This window comes from Pogonomyrmex barbatus, unplaced genomic scaffold, assembly GCF_055798465.1.
Source record: "Pogonomyrmex barbatus isolate J1 unplaced genomic scaffold, ASM5579846v1 scaffold1, whole genome shotgun sequence".
Lineage (NCBI taxonomy): Eukaryota > Metazoa > Arthropoda > Insecta > Hymenoptera > Formicidae > Pogonomyrmex > Pogonomyrmex barbatus.
Genome location: NW_028297098.1, coordinates 20,359,907 through 20,384,398, shown reverse-complemented (window position 1 = coordinate 20,384,398; position 24,492 = coordinate 20,359,907). Strand labels below are relative to the sequence as shown.

Sequence of the window (24,492 nt, the reverse complement as noted above, 5' to 3'; positions counted from 1 at the left end):
AAATTTGTTTGAGAAGCAATAGGTTTGTTTCTTACTATTTTCTGTTTTTGACGAATAATTGGTCACATTTTCTATGATATTACTTTTTTGTCTTTTAACATAAATTGTCCACTTTAATAACGCAAAATATAAAAAAATATTATCTCAAAATCATATTATTCGCAATTTGACAATTTTCCCTCGGAATAAATTGGCGATTAAATGATCAATAACACGTAGCGAATTGAGGACAGATGTTTATTTCTCATAGAAAAGTATTTCTAAATATATTTTCTGACAATAGATCGCGCAAGCGCGTTTGCAAATTTCCATACTTTGTCGTGTCTCTGCTTCATAGTGCATGAGGTAGTAAGTTTTATTTTGACCTTTTATTAAAATAATAAACAAATAGCTTCATATTTTGATATTAACATTAAATTTTTATGAATGCATTTTTTTATACATTTTATTATGAATATTAATTGCTAAAAGAAATATATATTTTAATACTGTAATGTATTATATTTTAATACTAATAGATATTACTGTTATCATAATCACGGCATCTGCAATAGCGAATAGTATAAAGTTAGTTTTAGTTGTTGATTTTTATTTTATATTATTAATCTGCGTTAAAATTTGTACTTAATAGTTCCTGATTTGCTATTATATACAAACCATAATCTTTTATCTACAATACTGCACAATAAATATGCATGAAGCGTAAAAACAGATTCAAAACAGCTTGAGGAAATAGAAACGTCTCAATATTGTGTCCAAATGTAACCATCTAAAGAATCTAAAGTTAACTAAATTTAAATAGAACGCATTAATAAAAAAATTATTAGCATTTAATTATTAATCAAAACAGAATCAACTAATTTATCATTATCCATACATTATCCATAAAAATGAGATAGCCATTTATTTTATCTTTAAATTATAAGTGTGTTTATAAGTGTATAATAAAACTTATATGAAAAAAAGTTGATTGTGCGAGTCAGCTATTATCATAAGAAAAAATATTACTATAAATCTGAATACCGGTGTATTGAAAAATCTTTACTAACTATATTCTATATAAATGTATGTAGAATATATATTATATTATAGAATATATATTATATATTTTATGTAAACATTAATCCAACTTCATAGCTTCATGATTTATCTCTGCAGTGTAAATTAATCTTTTATAAATCAGATTCTTGTTGTTCAAATTATTTTCTTTTTTTATTGATGTTTCTTTATCATTGTTTGTCACGATGCATGATTTGGTAATCTGCAAGTTACTCTTCTATTATAATTATATAATTTTCTAAATTTCCGACATTATTTTTTCGTGTTCATCCTTGTAATCTTTTACCTAGCGGTTTGAAACAATTCGCACATGTGTTGTTAATAATAAATCATAAGTATTGTTCTTTAATTTCCATTGTCGCTAATATTGCATCTCTTCATTGCATTTGTGTACAAAATAGAATAAAAATATTTCTTTTGATAAAATATTGTGCATAAGTAGCAATGAAAGACGTAGTCAAGTCTTATCTATGAGCTGTGAAGTGTCCAAAAAGCGCCAAATTTAAAATTAAGACATGATTAACTGAAAAATATTAAAGAATCCTCTCAATAAAAAAATTTATTATAATTTTATATTTAGTTTTAAATATATTATTTATTATTTGTGAACAAAAATCAAAAATAGTTGTCTTACGTAGAAATGCAATGATGTAACATTTTGCAAAGAAATATAGATATTAATTCTATTTTCTATTAACTCGTTACAGATGTGCTGCAGTTGTTCCAACTTGTACTTTATCTATCATCATTTTAATAACATTCTATGATGTTTTTTTTTAATTAAGTTTGAAAAAAATCATTATATATTATTAAATAAAAAAATGTACTTCTCAGAAATATTTATCCGCGTACACATATGAATAAAATGTAGAGTACACATAATGAAAATTGAGAAATGGCTGAAGCTAAATCATTAATTTCTAATGAGTAAGATGGAGAAATGAATGAATCTAGCATTGAATGACATGAATCGCGTCAACTTTATAAAACGATCAAATCATAAAATGATCAAAAATATACATTTACTGATAAATATATCGAATAAAAGATCGATGATTTTGACTTTAACATATGTTGTCAAGATTAAAACCCTGAACAACATTTGAAAGATTTTAGCCAATATCCGTTATTTATTAAAAATTTATTAACAAAATAGATTTCATAATATAATTTTTAGACACAAGTATATGTTTAAGAAGAAAACAAATACTATGAAATAAACCTATTTATTTGTTTTGATTTCTTTGATTAAATTAAATTAAATTATGTGTCCATGTAGAATAATACAATTGTAGAATAATACAATTGTGGATTTCAGATTCTGTAAGCAGGAGGAGATGGAATGTGTGGTGGATCTTGCTTGCGTTGCAAAATATAGACGGACGATTTTGAAAAATCATCTTTCTATAATAATTTCTATTAATAATTTTGAGTTATAAACATCATATCACAAAGCATTGTCATAAAGATTATCATAAACATCATTGTAATATTTTGAAGGTTTTACTTGATAATTATTGTTTATTAAAATGTTATTAACAAATGAAGTTTGAAAAATTTATATTATTATTGAAAGATGTAATTTGTCAATGTGTATATACATATTATGTGTATATACATAGGTGAAAAAAAGGTTCCAGAAATATCTGTTCGAAATTTTAATTTTATATCAGACATAGAGTAACTTTAATCCATTGAGTTCTGAGTTGAAATTAAAGATATATTAAAGCAGATTTTCCGGGGGAAAGGGGAGGGATGCAAGGAAAAGGGCTTCGCCTTTCCTTTGCTCGCATCATGTCGTCGCAATATATATGTATACATTAGCAAATTACATTTCTGAATATTGATATAAATTATTATATTTTTCAATTTTTTTTAGTTAGAATTTTTAATTAGATAGAATTTTTAATAAACATCGGACAATGGCTAAAAATTTTTTGAATATAATTCATATAAAGATCATGACTTAATAATATATATCAAATATATATCAAGGTCAAAGTTATAGAAAACTGATCTTCTATTCAGTATATTTATTTTTATTATAGATAAAATATTTTAAATTCTAAATTAATATTCTTATAAACACTACAATTTTTGTATTTTTTTATCACTTACAAGTACTTAATATTCCTCATAATATAGTATCCTTTAGTAATTGAATTTCTCTTTATATTAACATTAATATTTTTTGCGTTTTACAAACTGCATTATGATATTGTTATTTTACTGTATTATTAGCTTATTTACTCTGGATAGAATAAAGAACGGTAAAAGATGAGAATATAGAACTCATCCACTGTAATAGATGTCCTTTTTGTTTTATCCATTTAAAATACATTTAACATATCAGCCAATATATGTTTCTTACTGTAGCGACACCTTCCAAAGATGAAATAATCAATCCAGCAATATTTATATTGAAAGTCCTGCTACCTCTTTGCAAAAGAAATAATATCATCTTCTGAATTTGTAGAGGAGCAATGTACCATCGAACGTTGTATCTATGTAACGAATTAATTATTCAAGAATAATAAAATATATATAAATAGTTTTTATCACATATCTGCTTTCTTTGCATGCTACACTGTGATCTTTATTATGCAATATTTCTATAGAACAAATTTGTTTATGTATGTGATTGTATTAAAAATATCTTCCTTACATGGTGTCAAGTACATAATTATTATGATCTATAATCTGTTGTCCCAAATGACCATCAATAAAAAAATACACAGTTTGGGTAAATGCGAATATTACATGCAATACAAGCTTCTCAATGTTGAATTCAAATAAAATCAACTGAAAAATCTAAAGTTACAGAACTTAAATAAAACACATTAACAATCTTGATATAAATTATAAAAATACAATAATAATTTATTATATTACTAGCTAACAGATACATTTACAAATGCAGAATATAACTTACCCGAAAATAATTGATGGCTGTACATATCACGCCTACCACCAATATAAGAAAGAACATTACTTTAAATTTGGATATTGACAAAGCGGAAAATCTTTAAAAAAAGAAAAATATGCTTTATACATATTTTATATAATTGAAATATCAATTAAATATCAATTAAACTAACTTCATAGCCTTACGATGCATATCAACGCCACAAATTAATCCCTTATAAATCGGAGATTTCTTTTCTAAGCTGTTTTTGTGTAGCATATCAATTGCCATCGCTCGTTCGATACGATAACTGCATGTGATTTTTATACCCATAATTTTATAACATTTTGAATTTAAATATCCCATCTCTTTTTGTCCTCACATTTGTCTTCTTACCTGGCAATTCGAAACATTCCACATGCAAGCAATAGATAAGCTATGAACATTGTTCCGGTCGCTATCAATGCGATTACTCCTATGAAAGTGGCTGCGTTTGCGTGTATCAAAATTAAGTAATAGTATTTTTCTTGATCAACGAAGTATTCAGTTATAAACAGCAACGATAGAGGTCGAGTCTCATTTATGGGAAACAGAATATCACATATAAGTGGCCAAAGTTGATACAAAATAAAAACGGGTGTTGCGAGTACAACAAGTACTATATAAAAATTTTTAAATGAATACATTTAATTAAGAAATGTATTAAATGTTTCAAATAGATTTTTAAGTTACATGTAATAAATGCTAAAAGTTGTCTTACTCAACAGTGTCACTGTATAGCGTTTTGCGTTGCTACCGTATCTTTTTATGATATCTATTTCATTTTTATCAGATAATTCATTACAGATATACTGCAGTTGCTCCATCAAAGTTTTTATCTAGTGATTTAGCAATACTTCTTATTAAAGGAAATTGTTATATTCATGTCATGTCACAAGAATCTGTTTTTGGAAATATTTCTCTGTGTGTATGTTGAATAGAACATGTATGACCTACTTACGATTTGAATGTTCATACTGACTGAACCATAATTAATTGTAAGAATGATGTAAAATAATGTAGAAGAAAGAACATTAATGAAGAGGTCCGAAGTATATTTTGAAGTTAGAAATATTGTAAACTATAAAAATAATTTTATACCATAATGGAATTAAGATGTAATGCATTACTTAGAACCGTTACTATTACAGTTACTTTTTTTCGATAACGAATTGGTAATGATGTCATATTACTTTATTAATAACGATAATTATAATGTAGTTGCATTTTTTGAATAATAGTAACAAATATAATCAATACCTTACACCTATAATTGTCACGATTTATATATATATAGATATATGAAACAAGAACAAATTTATTCTAAAAAAGGTCTTCAAAATTTGGTAAAAGAATAACGGAAATTCAATTCAATATTTCTTGAAGATGATGATGTTCCATAATGATAATAAGCTTTTTCCAATGAATAATAATAACGAATAACTTGATTCAACAAATAACGAGTAATATTAACAAAATATTTTTTAAAGTATCATTCTTAATCTCTTACAGTAGACTGTATTGAAATTATATTATTTTCCTTATTTGATGAAAAAATTCTTAGTTTCAAATTAAAATTAAAATTATTTCTTTTTAGTATATAATAATTTTATGTGTATGAGAATTTTAATAAATTGTATATTTCCTGTTTCCTATTATCTGTTCTTTTTTTTTATAAATTTAGGAATATAATTATATGGATAAATATTAAATTATAAATATCTGATTGTTGTAAAGTGTTTATTTACAAAGCAAAGTTGGTTCCAAATAAGACTATTCTAAAGTATTTGCATAATCGTATAATGAAAGGTATCAACATACCTGAAATAGAATAAACGTCATTATAATACTAAGAGATACAATTAATTGTACACGAATAAGTTTGGATTGCCGATAAGGCCATAAACCTATTATGAGTAACAGAGTTCTATTGAGATTGATGTGTAGAGAATCGATGGAGATCATGTCTCGGCGGATATTGAAATATGTTTGACGGAAGCAGTAGATTCGCTTTTTACCATTTTTGATGAATAATCAGTTAAATTTTCTATGATATCATTTTTCTATCTTTTAAAATAAATTGTTCAATTTAATAACATGCAAAGTGTAACGAACTATCACTGTGGAATCGAATTATTAGTAATTGGGCAATTTGTCCTCGAAATAAACTGATGAACGATTTGTAGCAAATTGGACACAGATGTTTATTTCCCATAAAAAAATATTAGTAAATGTATTGTTTCTATCAATGGCTCGCGCAAGCGCATTTGCGGATTTTTACATTTTGTCGCTTCACTTATTTCGTAGTGCATGAGTTCGTACGTAACATTACGATCTTTTCACAACGTAATAAAAAACTAAGTTTCATACATTGATATCAGTATTAAATTTTTATAAATGCATGTATTTATATAATTTATTATAAATATTAATTATTAATATTTATTATTAAAGAAAATATTATATTTTAATATTTTAATATTTCTACAGACACTATTTGTCGTATTCTTTTAACATCTGCAATAGTAAGTGATTCTTATGAGTTTTTTTTATCAATCGTTGAAACATTTTTGATTATTGTTGCCCGATATTAATATCATTTGTACTTCGCAGATTTTGTTTTGCTATTCTTGATGTATTATTAGATTACCTACTTTGTGTAGAATGAAGAAGAGCGAAATATGATAGTGTAGCATTCAATATCTGTAATATATCCTTTATTAATTTATCTATGTTTAAAATACATTTAAAACTATAACTATAATAATTGTTACTTACTGTAGCAGCTCTTTCAAATGATTCCACAAATAATTCAGCAATATTCAAATAGAAAACTTTTCTATCTCTTTGCAAAAGAAACAATATCATCTTCTGTATTTGTAAAGGAGCTATGTACCACTGAACGTTATATCTACATAAAAATAAATTAATTATTCAAGAAATGTGAGAAAACTCGTATTTTTGTATAGTTTTTATGTCTGCTTATTTTTCATATTATATGTGATTCTTATCATGCAATAGTTTATAGAATTATAATATTTTATAGAATTATTTTATAGGATTATAATATTTTATAGAATTATTTTATATTTTATAAAATTTATTTATATAATTCTATTACTCTTATATGATGTCAAATACAAGATATTGTGATCTATAATTTGTTGCCCTATATGACCACCAATAAACAAATACGTAGTATGGGTAACTGCAAAGAATAAAGGCAACAGAAACTTTGCAACTGAATTCAAACGAAACTGTCTGAAAAATCTAAAATTCATTAAACTTATACAGAGTATACTAACAATTTGCAATATATAGAAGAAAGATAATATCTTATTTTATTCACTAGTTAACAGGTACATAATTATACATTAATAATATGACTTACCCGAAAATAGTTGATAGCAGTACAGATCGTGTCTGTCACCATCATGAGAAAGAACATTACTTTAAATCTGGATTACTTTAAATCTTGTATATCGACAAAGTGGAAAAGCTTTAATGGAAGAAAAATATACTTCACATATATATTATCTAATTAAATTATGAAATAAATACTGACTTCATAGCTTTACGATGCATATCAACGGTATAAATTAATTTCTTATAAATCAAAGCTTTTTTGTCTAAGCTGTTTTTACATACTGCTTGTAGCACTTCAATTGCCATTGCTTGTTCGAAACGATAACTACATATGATTTTTAGACCATAATTAAAAAGTATCTCCAATTTCCCAATTTAAATGTATTGTTCTTTTTTTATATTTATCTTTTACCTGGCAATTCGGAAACATTCCACATGCATACTGCAGATAAACTATGAGCAACGTTCCTGTCGCTAACATTGAGGTAATCCATATGAAAGTGGCCACGTTTATATGTATCAAAATTAAATAGTATTTTTCTTGATCGACGAAGTATTCAATTATAAACAGCAACGATAGATGAGGTCGACTCTCATTTATGGGAAACAGAATATCACACACAATCGGCCAAAATTGATTCAAAAGTAAAAAGGATATTGCAAATACAACAACTACTATATAAAAGTCATATTAAAATCAATACGTCTGATTAAGAAGATATTATGATGATTTCAAATAAATCTTTAATTTTTATATGTAACAAATGCTAAAAATAATTATCTTACTTAATAACGTAATTGTGTAGCGTTTTGCGCTGCTAACATACTTTTCTATGATGTCTATTTCATTTTTATCAGATAATTCATTATGTGTGCTGTAATTGCTCCATTAAACTTTTCACCTGTTGTTTATACAATATTCTACGTTGTTTTTCTTGATTAAATTCAACAAAGTGATAATATTTATATTATTTATATAAAATTATATTATATATATAAAAAAATTCGTTTCCGAAAATATTTATGTTTATGCATACTCGAATGTTTATGTTCATGCATATAACAGATATGTTTTACTTACGATTTCAATATTTCTACTAAATGAACCATATTTAATTATAAAAACAATATAAAATAATACGGAAGAAAAGACATTAATGAGGAGATCCATAATACATTTTGAAGTTAGAAATGTCGTAAGCTATAAAAAATAATTGTATGTAATAGCAAGATTAGGATATAACACATTTTTTATATCACCGATATCGTTACAGTTACTTTTCTTCACTAATGAATTGGTTACAACGTTATTATTTTTTATTAATACCGAGCAATATAACCATATTTTTTTAGTAATGATAACAAACGAATACAATTATTATTTTACACATATACAATTTTTGCGTTCTGCACATATGTGTAGAATAAATGCAGGCAAGTCTTAAAAAGATTGTTTCACGAGAATATCACAGAAATTCAATTCATTATTCCATGACGATTCCATAATGATAACGATAACTCTTTCTTTCAAATAATGGGTAACGATGATGAGTTATTTGTTGATAAGTAACGATAACAAATTATTTTGAAAGATAATCTTTTTGATCATATACGGTAGATTATATTAACATTATATTACTTTTTTTATCCCAGTAAAAGTTATTAATTATAAATTAAGATTATCCTTTAAATGAATAATAAATAGATAATTAAATAGAAATATTCTATGTTTAAAATTTTAATGACTAAGAATAAACAATTTCCTTTTTCCTATTTTGTACAAATTTAATAATACATTTAATTATGTAGATAATCACATAATTAAATGTATCATTACTGTAAAGTATTTATTTGCAAAAGTCTATTTCAAACGGAAATATTCTAAAGTATTTGTACAGTTTTTAAAAGTATTAACATACCTGAAATAAAATAAATGTTGTTAAAAGTTACTAAAAAGTAGAATTAATGCGAATTGAACGCGAACAAGTTTAGATTGCTGATATGGCCATAAACCGATTATGAGTAACAGAATCCAATTGACTTTGAAATTGATATGTAGAAAGTCGATAGAGATCATGTTTAGTTGAATGTTGAAATTCAATAAAATCAATAGATCATGCGATAGAAACAATATATTTGCTTCTTATTATTTTGAATACTCGACTAAATTTTTTATAATATCATTTTTCTATTTTGTCCAATTTATGATGCAAAGTATAATAAAAACATTATCGTTGAACATGTAATTTAACATTGTTTTTTCAACCGATTAAACGATCAATGTAATGTAACGAATTGAGAACAAATGTTTATTTTCCATAGGAAAATACTAGTAAATATATTCCCTGAATAGTTCGCGCAAGCGCATTAGCGGATCTCCATTAACACATTTTGTTATTTATGTAATAGTACGTGAATATGTTACATTCTGATATTCCAATAAAATAACATTTTCATATATTGATATCATTTTTTATGAATGTATCTTTTTATATAATTTATCATAATTTATTAATTTATCATAATTTATCATAATTTATTAATTTATCATAAATCATTGTTGAAATGGAAATACATATTTGAATATTACTGTTGACATTCCTGTTACCGTATCGTTTCGGCGTATGCAATAGTGAGCATTCTTGTTGAAGTTATGCATCAATGCATCACTGGATTTTTTTTACATTGTTAATCAATATTAGGCAATATTATTTGTATATAACAGACTCCATTTTGATATTACCATTTGCTTTGCTATATACTGTATATATTATTAATTTATTTATTTTGCGTAGAATGAAGAAGAACGAAATATGATAATGTAGCATTCATCAGCTGTAATATTCAGCTTTAGCAAGCTTTTTTACTTTATATATTTAAAATACATTGAATATATAAAATATTATTATTTAAAATACATTGAAATATATTACTTACTGTAGCAGCACCTTCAACCGATGCAACAACTAATCCGCCAATATTTAAATTGAAAACTTTGCTACTTCTTTGTAAAAGGAACAATATCATTTTTTGTATTTGTAAAGGCGCTGTATACCACCGAACATTGTACCTACGTTACAGGTTTTGATTAATAATAATTACATGTTCTACATTGTACGTTGTAAAATCGAATTAATCATACAAGGAAAAATAAGAAAATATAGATTTATAAATCACGTCTACTCGTCTTTCGTGCCATATTTGTTGAAGTAATTTCTATTGTGCGATAATTTATAAGGTGGATTTATGTATGTGCGTGTGCGTGTGCGCACGCGATTGTATTAAAAATCTTTCTTACACGGTATCATATACATCATTATTGTGATCTATAATTTGTTGGCCAATATAACCACTAATAAGTATACACAATACTAATGTCAGTACGGACATCATAGGTATTAGAAATTTCTTAAAATTGAATCCAAATGAAACTAATTGAAAAATCTAAAATTTAAATCTTAAATTTAGATACAGTGCACTAACAATCTTAATACAAATTACAAATATGAGAGTAATTTATTTTATCGCTAAGTAACAATTATAATTACAAATAGATAATGCGACTCACTTGAAAATAATTAATAGCTGTACACCATATTCCAGATAGCATCATGAGGGAGAACATTACTTTAAATTTGGATATTGACAAATCGGAAAATCTTTAACAGAAAAGATATAGTTAATACTTATTTTATAATTATTTTATTATAAATAAATTATTAATTAAATACCAACTTCATAGCTTCACGATGCATGTCGACACCATCAATTAATCCTTTATAAATCAATGTTTTTAAGTTGTTCTTCTGTGACATATCCATTGCCATCGCTTGTTCGATACGATAACTGCACTGATTTTTATACGATAATTAAATGGAACATTTAATTCTCGTATTTAAATACTTTTTCCTTTTACATTTGTTTTCTTACCTGGCAATTCGGAACATTCCACATGCATGCTGTTGATAAATTATGAGCAATGTGCCTGTCCCTACCATTGTGATCATTCCTATAAAAGTGGCCGCGTTTATATGTATCAAAATTAAGTAATAATATTTTTCTTGATCGACGAAATATTCAGTTATAAACAGCAACGATAGATGAAATCGGGTCTCATTTATAGGGAACAGGATATCACACACAATCGGCCAAAATTGATTCAAGAATAAAACGAATATTCCGAATACAACAAATACTATACAAAGATTTTTAAATGAGTATATTTGGTTAAGAAACGTATTAAATATTTCAAATATTGAAACGTATTAAATATTTCAAATATTGAAGCTTCATATAATGTACTATATGTACTAAATATATGTACTAAATATATGTACACATATATGTACTAAAAATAATTTTCTTACCTATCAATGTAATAGTGTAGTGTTTAGCATTGCTACCATATTTTTTTATGATATCTATTTCATTTTCATCAGATAAATCATCACAGATATGCTGCAGTTGTTCCAGGAAATATTTCACCTGTTATTTTTACAATATGATGGATTGCTTTTCTTGATTAAATTTGACAAGACGGTATTTATATTGTATATAGCAATGAAAATATTTACGTATTTTACAGCACAAATTTTGCATGTATATTGTAGCAACATTGCTGCTATGATGCTGCAATATAATCGTAAAATTTGCGTTTTATGGCTTTATAAATACTCGAATACAACAGATTTACTTACGACTTCGATATTCATACTAAGTGAACCATATACTATTATAAAAACAGTGTAATATAATGCAGAAGAAAGAACATTAATGAGGAGATCCATAGTACATTTTGAAGTCAAAAATATTGTAAACTGTAAAAAATGAATTTATATAATAGGAACATTAAAATATAACGCTTTATTTACGCTTTATCATTGTTACTGTTACATTTTTTTTTAAATAACAAATTAACTTCGAGATTATATTTCTCTTTTTATTAATCTCTATTAACTGTAATGGCAATACAACAACATTTCTTAGGTAACGATAATGGATAAGTTGTTAGTTTTCATATTTGCACAAGTACAATTATTGCGTTTTAACAATGTAGGACAAACACAAGTGGACAACCACCAATGAGGTTTTATAACAACATCTTCAAAATTTGATAAAAATATAACAGAAATTCATTTGAATTTTATGAATAAGAATAACAACTTCTTGTTTTCAATAGATAAATCGTAGTTTGCTTGAATATATAATAAATAACAATAACGAGTTATTTTTTTGAAGTAACATTTTAATTCCGCATAATAAATTGTAATTTTATTAATTCTTGTATCTGGTAATTAAGTTGTTGTAATTGTTATAAGTTAAAATTGTTAATTATGATATAAAATAATTTAATATTATGACTTTACATACACAGTTTTTATGAATTACAATAGATTATTTCCTCTTCTCTAAATTATATAAATTTGATAATACAATTAAATAGATTATTATTGCAAAGTATTGCTTATTTGTGAAGCAAAAGTCTGTTATAAATGGGAATATTTTAATCTGTTTGTATAATCTTATAATAAAAGTATTAATGTACCTGAAATAGAATAGACGTCGACAAAATTCCAAAAAATAAAATTAACTGAACACGAACCAATTTAGATTGTTGATAAGGCCATAAACCAATTGTAAGTAATAGAGTCCTATTGAGCTTAATGTGTAGAGGATCAGTAGAGATCATGTCTCGTCGAGTATTGAAATACGTTTGACAATACGTTTGAGCGGTATGTTTCTTCTTATCATTTTTTATGAATAATTGATTAAATTTCATATTATTTTTCCATCTTTTAATATAAATTGGTCAATTTAATACCGCACAAATTACAGTACAAATACTGTATAACAAAATATCACCTTGGAATCAAATTATTTTCATTATTTAGTTTTCCTCAGACTAAACTGACGATTAAATGATCAATAAAATATAGCGAATTGAGGACAACCGTTTACTTCCCAAAGAAAAAATATTAGTAAACGTATATATATATATAATAGATTGCGCAAGTGTGTTTGTTGATTTTCTTCATTGTCGTGTCTTATTTATTTTGTAGTGTGTAAGTTAGTAAATAACTTTTTTTTTGTTCTTTTAATAAGTAAACATACACTTGTCCATTAATATTAGCATTAAATTTTTTATGTATTTTTTATGCATTTTATTATTAATATTTAATGTAAAGAAAATATGTGTCTTTTAATATTATAGATTTTATTGCTATCTTTTCGGCATCTGCTGTAAGCATTTCTTATAAAGTTATTTATTAATTGTTAAATTTTGCTATATATTACTAATCAATATTAAATGATATTTTATTTGTATCTTATAAAATCTATTTTACTATTGCTGAATTACTATATTAGATCATTTATTTTGCATAGAGTGAAAAAGAATGAAATATGATGGTATTGCATTCATCAAGTATAATATACACAAACGTTTTCTTAATTTATCTGTTTAAAATACATTTGATAAGCTAAAAATTTATTATTTACTGTAAGCAGCACCTTCCAAAGATCCAATAAATAATCCAGCGACATTCAAAATAAAAGCCTTGCTATCTCTTTGCAAAAGAAATAAAATCATTTTTTGTATTTGTAGAGGAGCTCTATATCACCGAACATTGTATCTATGTGAAAACAAATTAATTAATCTAAGAGAATATGAGAATTTATAATTATATAATTTTATGATTTGTTTCCTTATTTCTCATATAATTCTTATTATGCAATAGTTCATGGATTGTATTTATTTAAATATGTATTAGGAATATCTCGTTTACAAAATCGCAAATACAAGTTTATTATGATTTATCATTTGTTGTTCTATATAACTTTCAATAAAAAAGTTAATAAATACAAAATGTGCGAATAGCATAGATGAATAGAAACTTCTCAATATTAAATGAAACTATGAAAAATTTGAAATCCATTAAATTTAAATATAGTACTCTAGCAATCTTGATACAAGTCGTAAGTGAAATAATTATTTATTTTGTTGCTAGTTAATAAGGATATTTATATGCATAATATGACTTATTCGAAAATAATTAATGGTTGTACAAGTGTTACTCCATTTGTTACTCCAACTATCATGAGGAAGAACATTACTTTAAATTTGGATATTGACAAATCGGAAAAGTTATTTTAAAAAGTAATTGAAAAAAAAGATGTTTTATACTTATTTTGTAATTATTTTATATAAACAAATTGTGAATTAAGGAGCGATTTCATATCTCATATCTTTACGATGTCAGCGACACAATCAGCTGATCATATTAATTATGTTTTATGCAACATATTAATTGCCATTGCTCGTTCGATACGATAACTGCACTGATTTTTATACCATAATTAAATAGAATACTTAATTCTTGTATTTAGATATTTTTTGTTTTTTTTACATTTGTTCTCTTACCTGACAATTCGGAACATTCCATGCATGCTGTTCATAAACTATGAGCAATATGCCTGTTGCTAATTACATTGTAATTATTCCTATGAAAGTAACCGCGTTTATATGAATTAAAATTAAGTAGTAGTATTTTTCTTGATCGACAAAGTATTCAGTTATAAACAGCAATGATAGATGAAATCGAGTCTCATTTATGAGGAATAGGATATCATACAAAATCGACCAAAATTGATTCAGCAATAAAATGGATATTCCAAATACACAAAATACTGTACAAAAATTTTAAAATCAGTACATTTGATTAAGAAACGTATTAAATATTTCAAGTATAGTTTTAAGCTGTATGTAAGATATACTATTGTAAAAATAATTGTCATACATATCAGTGCAATTGTATAGCGTTTAGCGTTGCTACCATATTTTTTTATAATATCTATTTCATTTTCATCAGATAAATCATCACAGATATGCTGCAGATATGCTCCAGTAAATACTTTACCTATTATTTTTACAATATACTCGATTGCTTTTCTTGATTAAATTTGAGAAAATAATATTTATTTATATTGGTATTTATATTGTACAATAGTGAAAATATTTACGTATTTTCCCATACAGCACAAATTTTGCGTGTATATTGCAGCAACATTACTACAATAGTGATGCAATATAACCTTACAGTTTACATTGTATGGCTTTATACATACTCGAATACAACAGATTTACTTACGACTTCGATGTTCATACTAAATGAACCATAGATTATTATAAAAACAGTGTAATATAATGCAGAAGAAAGAACTTTAATGAGGAGGTCCAAAGTATATTTTGAAGTCAGAAATATTATAAACTATAAAAAATGAATTTATATAATAGAAACATTGAAATATAACGCATTACTTATATCACTGTTATAATTATTTTTCTTCAGTAATGAATTGATTTCGATTATACTTCTTTATTAATCTTTATTGACTTTAATGGTAATATAACATTTTTTAAGAAACGATAACAGATAACATCGTTAGTTTTTGTATTTATATAAATACAATTATTATGTTTTAAAAAAATAGGACAAACACAAATGAGGTTTTAAAATTACATATTCAAAATTTGATAAAAATATAACAGAAATTTAGTTCAGCATTCCATGAATAATGATAATGCATTTCTTCTTTCAAAGAATAATTATTATTTTTAATAGATAATGAATAATAATAACAAATTATTTTTTAAAAGTAACTCAATTCTGCATAATAAATTGTATTATAATTATAAATTATCAATTAAATTATCAATTAAATATTAATTTTTTTATCCGGTGATAAAGTTATTGTAATTCTTATAAATTAAAATTGTTAATTGTGATATATGTATAATAACTTATTATTATGATTTTACTTTCACAGTTTTTATAAATTAGAATGGAATATTTTTGCTTCTCTAGTTTATATAAATTTAATAATATAATTAAATGGATTATAATGCTAAATGTATAATTATTGCAAAGCACTTATTTGTAAAACAAAAGTCTGTTATATAAAGGGAAATATTTTAAGCTATTTATATAATTGTATAATAAAAAATATCAATATACCTGAAATAAAACGGACGTCGACAAAATACTAAGAAATAAAATTAACTGAACACGAACCAATTTAGATTGTTGATAAAATCATAAATCAATTGTAAATAATAGAGTTCGATTGAGATTGATGTGTAAGGAATCGCTAGAGATGTCTCTTCGAGTATTAAAATACGTTTGATAGAAGCGATAGGTTTGTTTCTTACTATTTTTTATTGTTAACAATTGTTAACATTGTTAAATTTTCTATAGTATTATTAATCTATCTTTTAACACAAATTGTCCAATTTAATATAAGGCAATGTATAAGTATGACTGGAATTAAATTATTCACAATTTGATAGTTTTAAACTCGGAGTTGGATAATTTTAACCTCAGAATAAACCGATGATTAAATGATCAATAAAATATAGCGAATTGAGGATAAATGTTCCCAAAGAAAAATATAATATTGGTAAATGTATTCTCTGACACTTGGTTACATAAGTTTGCTGATTTCCATATTTTGTTGTGTCTCATTTCTTTTTAGTGCATCGGCTAGTAAGTAACATTTTGATGTTTAATAACGTAACATGCACTCAGCTGTACATTATTAGCATTAAGTTCTCATAAATTTTTTTATATACTTTATTAATATATGTTGTTATAAAGAAAATATGTGTTTTAACGTTACTATAAGCTCTATTGTTATTTTTTCATCTCGGTGTCTATAAGCATTTTTTTATTTATTATTCATTGAAATTAGCTCCATATTATTAACCAATGTTCTCGTTTGTACCTTGTAAATTCTATTTTACTATTACTGAGTTACTATTAGATAGTTAGTATTAGATATATTATTAGATCATCTATTTTGCGCAGAGTGAAGAAGAGAAAAATATGATAGTGTTGCATTCATCAACTGCAATATATGCTTTTTTTATTTATCTGTTCAAAACATATTTAATAATTAAAATATCTATTACTTACTGTACAGCACCTTCTTGTGCTTAACAGGCTCTATTTTGCAATTATTGGTTTATTATATTCTGAGTTCATCTTTGTGTAGAATGTAGAAAAGTGAAATATGATAGTGTAGCTTTCATCAGCTGTAATACATGTTTCCGTGCTTTATTTATTTAAAATACATTAAAACATTAGTTAATATATGCTACTTACTGTAGCAGCACCTTCAAGTGAGTCAATAAATAATCCAGCAATATTCAAAGTGAAGGTCTTGCTACCTCTTTGCAAAAGAAACAATATCATCTTTTGTATTTGTAGGGGAGCTATGTACCACTGAACATTGTACCTACATGAAAACAAATTAATTATCTAAGAGATATGAGAATTTATAATTTTGTGACATGTTTCCTTGTTTCTCATGCCATATGATTCCTATTGTGCAACAGTTTATAAATCATATTTGTTTATATAGGTATTACGCATATCTCCCTTACACAGTCTCAAATACAAGTTTATTGTGATCTATAATTTGTTGCCCAATATGACATCCAATACACAGATACAAAACATATGTCTGTGCAAATACTATAGATGACAGAAACTTTTCAGTGTCAAATCCAAATGAAACTATCTGAAAAATCTAAAATCTACTAAATTTAGATATAATACATTAACAATCTTGATACAAATTATAAATATATCAATTATAAATAATTTGTCTTATCGTTAGTTAGCAGATATATTTACAAATAAGTTTACAATATAACTTACCCGAAAATAATTAATAGCTGTACACATCATTCCGGCTGTACACATCATTCCGGCTACTATCATAAGGAAGAACATTCCTTTAAATTTGGATACTGATAAATCAGAAAATCTTTAACGAAAGGAAAAGATATTTTTTATTCATTTCATAATTATTTTAAATAAATAACTTATTATTAAGTACCAACTTCATAGCTTTACGATGCATATCAACGCCACAGATTAATCCCTTATGGACCAATATTTTCTTCTTTAAGTTATTCTCATACACCATGTCGATTGCCATTGCTCGTTTGATACGATAACTGTACGTGATTTGTACCATAATTAAATACCATAATTAAATAGTATGTCTAAATCTCCTATTTAAATATTTTTTTTATATTTGTTCTCTTACCTAGCAATTCGAAACATTCCACACGCAAGTTGTTGATAAACATTGATCATTGTTCCTGTTGCTACCATTGCAATTATTCCTATGAAACTGGCTGCATTTATATGTATCAAAATTAAATAGTAGTATTTCTCTTGATCGACGAAGTATTCGGTTATAAAAAATAATGATAAATGAGATCGAGTCTCATTTATGGGGAACAAAATATCGAATATAAGCGGCCAAAATTGGTAGAAAAATAAAATAGATGTTACAAATAGGGCAAGTGCTACACAAAAATTTTTAAATCAATATGTTTAATCAAGATGCGTATTAAATATTTCAGATAGATTTTTAAGTTTTATGTAACATATGCTAAAACAGTTGTCTTACATATCAATGCAATTGTGTAGCGTTTAGCGTAGCTACCATATTTTTTTATAATATCTATTTCATTGTGATCAGATAATTCATTATAAATATGTTGCTGTTGTTCCAGTAAGTATTTTACCTATTATTTTTACAATGCTATGTATACTGCTTTCCTTAATTAAATTGGACAAGATAATAATGTTTATATTGTATACAAATGACCCGTTCAGAAAATATACTATGTTTATGTATATTCAAATATAATACATTTGTTTTACTTACGATTTCAACATTCATGCTAAATGCACCATAGTTTATTATAAGAAAGGTATAATATAATGTAGAAGAAAGAACACTAATAAGGAGGTCCATAGTATATTTTGAAGTCAGAAATATTGTAAACTATAGAAAATAAATTTATAGTAGTACACATATTTATATCATCGTTATTGTTACAGTTATCTTTTTTCAGTATTGATTTCGATATTATATTTTCTTATTAACTTTATTAACTTTAACGATAATGCAACTACATTTTTGAACAATGATAACAGGTAAAACTTTTATCATTATTTTATATATAATTATTACGTTTTATATGTATATATGTTTTATATATATATATATATATATATATATATATATATAGAACATAAATGAAATAGAAATCTTTAAAATTTTATATAATGTAATGAAAATTCAGTTTGTTATTACATGAGGAGCTTATCAATTTAGTATATTACATAGTAGGTTATATTGAAATTATATTATTTTATTTATGACGAAAGAAATATTGTAATTATTGTAAATTAAGATTAATATTTGTAGTCTTAGTATTTATATAATAATATAATTTACGATTTTACATATACAGATTCAATGAAATAGAATTGAGAATTTTCTATTTTCTAGTTACGATTTTGATAACATAATTATAATTATACGGATAATTATTTTAAATATATAATTATAGCGAAGCATTGATTTATGAAGCAAAAATTTGTTACGTACGAAATTATCCTAAGTTGTTTGTATAATCGTACATTAACAAATATACCTGAACATCATCAACGTACCTGAAATAGAATAGATGTTGACAAAATACCGAGAAATAGAATTAATTGTACACGAACAAGTTTAGATTGTTGATAAGGCCATAAACCAATTGTGAGTAATAGAATCCGATTGAGATTGATTTGTAGGGAATCGGTAGAGATCATGTCTCGAGTGACTAACATACGTTTGACAGAAGCGGTTTGCTTCTTACCATTTTTGAATAATCGGTTAAATTTTTTGTAATATTATTCTGCTATTTTTTAACATAAATTGTTCAATTTAATACAACGCAAGATATTAAAGAAATATCACTAAGGAATCAAACTATTCAAATTATTCTTAATTTTAGAATTAGGTTTTTTTTCAAAGTAAGCTGACGATTATGCGATCAATGAAATTGTTATGAATTGAGGACAGATGTTTGTTTCCCATAGAAAAAAATATTAGTAAATATATTTCCTGACAATGTGTTGCGCAAGCGCATTTGCTGGTTTCCTCAGTTTGTCGTGTCTCATTTGTTTTGTAGTGCATGAATAAGTAACATTTTAGAAATGTAACGAGTATTCAGCTTCGTACATTAACATTAGCATTAATTTTTTATAAATGCATTATTTTATATTATATTATTAATATTTATTGCTGTAAAAGAAATTTGTATTCTAATATTACTAGATACTATTGTCTTCTCAACGTCTGCAATGCTGAGCATTCCTTGTGAAGTTATTTATTATCACTTGTTAGATCTTTCTCTGTATTATTAATTAATTAACTAATATTATTTATACCTAATAGATTCCGTTTTGCTACTATTGGTTTACTATGTTATTAATTCATCTACTTTGCGTAGAATGAAGGACAGTGAAGTATGATAGCGTTGCACTCACCAACTGAAATATGTGCTTTTCTATTTTATCTATTTAAAATACATTTAATATGTTAGCTAAAATGTACTTAACTAAAATTACTTACTGTAGCAGCACCTTCAAACGATCCCACAAACAATCCAGCAATATTTAAATTAAAAACTTTGCTACCTCTTTGCAAAAGGAATAATATCATTTTTTGTATATGTAGGGGAGCTGTATACCACCGAACGTTGTATCTATGTAATGATCAAATCAATTGATGAAAAAAAGTGAGAAAATTTATAAATAATTTTTATTATGTTATTGTTTTGCTGTTTGAACTATATTAATCTTTATTACAATAGTTGAAAGAATAATTGTATTATTATTATTATTATTATTATTATTATTATTATTATATATTTGCCCTACACAGTGACAAGTACATCATTATTGTGATCCATAATTTTTTGTCCAAAATAACTGCCAATAAACATGTATAAAGCATTGGTAATTGAAAATATCACAGGGAACAGAAGCTTCTCAATATTATATCCAAATGTAACTATCTGAAAAATCTAAAATCCACTAAATTTAACTAGAGTGCACTAACTAATTTGATAGAAATTAAGTATTGATATCAAAACAGAATTGACTAATTAAAATTATCCATAAAAATAAGATAATAGCAATTTATCTTTTTATTAAATTAAGAGTGTATTTACAAGTAAATAATAGGACTTACCCGAAAAAAATTAATGGCTGTGGAAATCACGCCAGCCACTATCATGAGGAAGAACATTACTTTAAATCCGGATACTGATGAATCGGAAAATCTTTAACCGAAGAAAAATTTGCTATATACATACTCTATACAAATTATCAATTCAATACTAACTTCATAGCCTTACGATGCATATCAACGGCGCAAATTAATCCTTTATAAATTAGAGTTTCTTTTATTAAATTGTTCTTATAGAGAGTATCGATTGCCATTGCTTGTTCGATACGATAACTGCAAGTGATTTTCGTGCTATATTTATATAGCATCTTTAATTTTTTAATTTAAATGTTCTGTCTTTTTTGTATTTTTTACCTGGCAATTCGGAACATTCCACATGCATGCTGTTGATAAACTATAAGTATTGTTCCTGTCGCTAACATTGTAATTATTCCTATGAAAGTTGCTGCATTTATATGTATCAAAATTAAATAATAGTATTTTTCTTGATCGATAAAGTATTCGGTTACAAGCAGCAATCCTAGATGTGGTCGTGTCTCATTTATGGGGAACAAAATATCAAACATAAACGGCCAGAATGGGTACAAAGTGAAAACAGATGTTAAGCTCATGCTTAGTACTGTGTGAAAATTGTTTTAAAATCATTTTCGTTAGATTAAATATAAAAGAAATTGTTTGATTAAGAATTTTGTTATGTGATTTTAAGAGGATGCTATAGTGATTTATTTTACCGATCAAATGTGATTTATAATTTTCATAAAAGCTTTCCGCTCATATTGCCTTGATGGATTCGGAAACTCTTTTCCAGAATTAAAATATATGTATTATGTTTAGAGCATTTATGCCAAGGGCAAAAACATTTTTTTTTAAATTAGATTTTTTTTATTATTTGCTATTTTTATATGATATCTAAAGCTGTCAACTTTTGCTTTATACAAATTTCTATAGCCTGTACCTATAATATTGATATTTTTAAAGAAGCAACTTATATGAAAAAACAATATTGAATTTTTAAAATTAAACATCTAATATAATATTAAAAAAATTTATATAAAAATTTGTGCTTATGCGTACAAAAATGTTTGTGTCTGTGGTGTGTGTATTTAACCTTAGCTCGTCACATCTATTTTTAGCTTTCTCGCCACACTGATGTGGGCGGGGTGGGACCCCGTAATTTTGCCACACTACATGTCCGAACTGAAGGCATATTTTTTAGCTCAGATATAAAATCGATACTTCACACATAGATAAGATAAAAACAGATAAATAAAAATCAAACCTAAAATATTTTATTTTCAAGTAATTATAACAGTTTAAAGAAATTTTATTGTAAAAAGTTACAACAATGTGAAAAATCGTACTGAGTACATCGTACCCGGTATGGCGAATGTGCATATATGCATTTCTGTCAGTGTTTCTCATCATCTTAGCATCCTCTTAAATCAAACTTTAATTTTTCTATAAGAAATATTAAAAACAGTTGTGTTTCTTACTTAATAATGTAGCTGTGTAGCGTTTTGCGTTACTACCGTATTTTTTTATGATATTGATTTCATTTTCATCAGATAATTCATTACACATATGCTGTAGTTGTTCCAACAAATCTTTTACCTATATTTTTATAATATTCTATGTTATTCTTCTTGATTAAGATCATATTCATATATCATAATCATATTCATTAATATACAAAAATCCGTTTCCAAAAATATCTATCTCTATGCATATTTGAATACAATACATATATTTTACTTACGACTTCAATATTTATACTAAATGAACCATATTTAATTATAAACATAATGTAAAATAATACAGAAGCAAGAACATTAATAAGAAGATCCAAGGTACATTTTGAAGTTATAAATGTTGTAAACTGCAGAAAATAATTTTATATAATAAATTTTATTAAAATTATTAATTTTATTAAATTATTTTTTGTATGAGAAAAACATTCTATTATGTATAAATTGATTTCTTTTTATTAATCATCTAATATAAAATATTAAATAATAAAGTATACTATATTTTAATTAAAAATTTTAATTAATCAGAAATTTTAAAAATTTTAATTAATCAGAAATAGATGATTTTTTTTTTGTTTTTTATAAATTTGTAGATATAATTATATTAGCAATACTAAATATATGATTGTCATGTTTATTTACAGAGAAATTTGCAGCAAGTAAGAATATTCTAAGATATATTTACATAATTATATAATAGAAATATCAACATACTTGAAATAGAATGATCGTTGTTAAAATACCATAAAATACAATTAATTGAATTCGAGCAAGTTTAGATTGTTGATAAGGCCATAGACCAATAACGATTAACAGTGTTCGATTGAGACTAATGTGTAAAGAATCAACACAGATCATTTTTTAGCAAGCATCAAGCTGTATATGACAGGAACAATCGGTTTATTTCCTACCATCTTTGTTGAATAATCGATTAAACTTTCTATAATTTCATTTTTTCTATAGTTTTATTTTTTAACATAAATTTTCTAATGTAATGTAATATATAATGATATATAATAACAAAACATCATCCTGATATCGGTTTACTCATAATTTAACTGCTTTTCCTGAAAATTGATCGGCGATTAAGTGTAATCAATGAAATGTTGTGAATTGAAGATAGATGTTCATTTCTTATAGAAAAATGCTTGCAAATACATTTCTTGGATTAAAGAGCTGCATAAGCGTGTGTATCGATTTTCAGTATTACATTTAATCGTATTCATTTGTTTTATAGTGTGTGTTTATAAGTTATATTTTAATTTCTTAGAAAAATAATAAATTTTATTGATATATTAATTAATAATTTATTAATATATTAAATATATTAAAAAATACATTTTTGTTTGTTATCACGCATATTATTATTATTTTATATGCTTTTATATCTATTCAATTTTTACATTCTAATCCATCGATATTTTATCCATTTTATTTATTAATTCCACTTTTCTTTAAGATAATAGGTAATATCATTTATATAAAATTAATTTT

The 24,492-nt window shown here is 25.0% G+C and overlaps 4 protein-coding genes and 2 pseudogenes across 4 annotated transcripts; all 6 read right to left on the bottom strand.

Annotated features, from left to right (window-relative positions):
• Window positions 1-3,233: 3,233 nt before the first annotated feature.
• On the bottom strand, window positions 3,234-6,032 carry LOC148938218 (uncharacterized). The gene is made up of 9 exons (XM_089085218.1): window positions 5,825-6,032; window positions 4,965-5,084; window positions 4,725-4,842; window positions 4,361-4,622; window positions 4,158-4,274; window positions 3,992-4,082; window positions 3,725-3,870; window positions 3,431-3,563; window positions 3,234-3,358 (listed from the first exon to the last, which is right to left on the bottom strand). Exons 1-9 carry the CDS (start codon window positions 5,966-5,968, stop codon window positions 3,302-3,304), a joined length of 1,188 nt encoding a protein of 395 aa, XP_088941344.1. The 5' UTR covers window positions 5,969-6,032; the 3' UTR covers window positions 3,234-3,301.
• Window positions 6,033-6,459: 427 nt separating this feature from the next.
• Window positions 6,460-9,446, bottom strand: LOC148938217 (uncharacterized; annotated as a pseudogene).
• A 672-nt stretch (window positions 9,447-10,118) lies between these two features.
• On the bottom strand, window positions 10,119-13,058 carry LOC105426781 (uncharacterized). The gene is made up of 9 exons (XM_025218182.2): window positions 12,915-13,058; window positions 12,067-12,186; window positions 11,737-11,854; window positions 11,300-11,564; window positions 11,105-11,215; window positions 10,938-11,028; window positions 10,668-10,813; window positions 10,307-10,439; window positions 10,119-10,204 (listed from the first exon to the last, which is right to left on the bottom strand). The coding sequence occupies exons 1-9, from the start codon at window positions 13,056-13,058 to the stop codon at window positions 10,148-10,150; spliced, it is 1,185 nt and encodes a 394-aa protein (XP_025073967.1). The 3' UTR covers window positions 10,119-10,147.
• Window positions 13,059-14,785: 1,727 nt separating this feature from the next.
• Window positions 14,786-16,599, bottom strand: LOC148938216 (uncharacterized; annotated as a pseudogene).
• A 738-nt stretch (window positions 16,600-17,337) lies between these two features.
• LOC112552579 (uncharacterized) lies at window positions 17,338-20,049 on the bottom strand. The gene is made up of 9 exons (XM_025218166.2): window positions 19,906-20,049; window positions 19,112-19,231; window positions 18,851-18,968; window positions 18,482-18,746; window positions 18,273-18,389; window positions 18,088-18,196; window positions 17,811-17,956; window positions 17,530-17,662; window positions 17,338-17,459 (listed from the first exon to the last, which is right to left on the bottom strand). The coding sequence occupies exons 1-9, from the start codon at window positions 20,047-20,049 to the stop codon at window positions 17,406-17,408; spliced, it is 1,206 nt and encodes a 401-aa protein (XP_025073951.2). The 3' UTR covers window positions 17,338-17,405.
• A 1,109-nt stretch (window positions 20,050-21,158) lies between these two features.
• Window positions 21,159-23,914, bottom strand: LOC105426780 (uncharacterized). The gene is made up of 7 exons (XM_089085214.1): window positions 23,713-23,914; window positions 23,229-23,348; window positions 22,966-23,083; window positions 21,827-22,091; window positions 21,629-21,745; window positions 21,476-21,566; window positions 21,159-21,308 (listed from the first exon to the last, which is right to left on the bottom strand). Exons 1-7 carry the CDS (start codon window positions 23,854-23,856, stop codon window positions 21,159-21,161), a joined length of 1,005 nt encoding a protein of 334 aa, XP_088941340.1. The 5' UTR covers window positions 23,857-23,914.
• Between the last annotated feature and the right edge of the window lie 578 nt (window positions 23,915-24,492).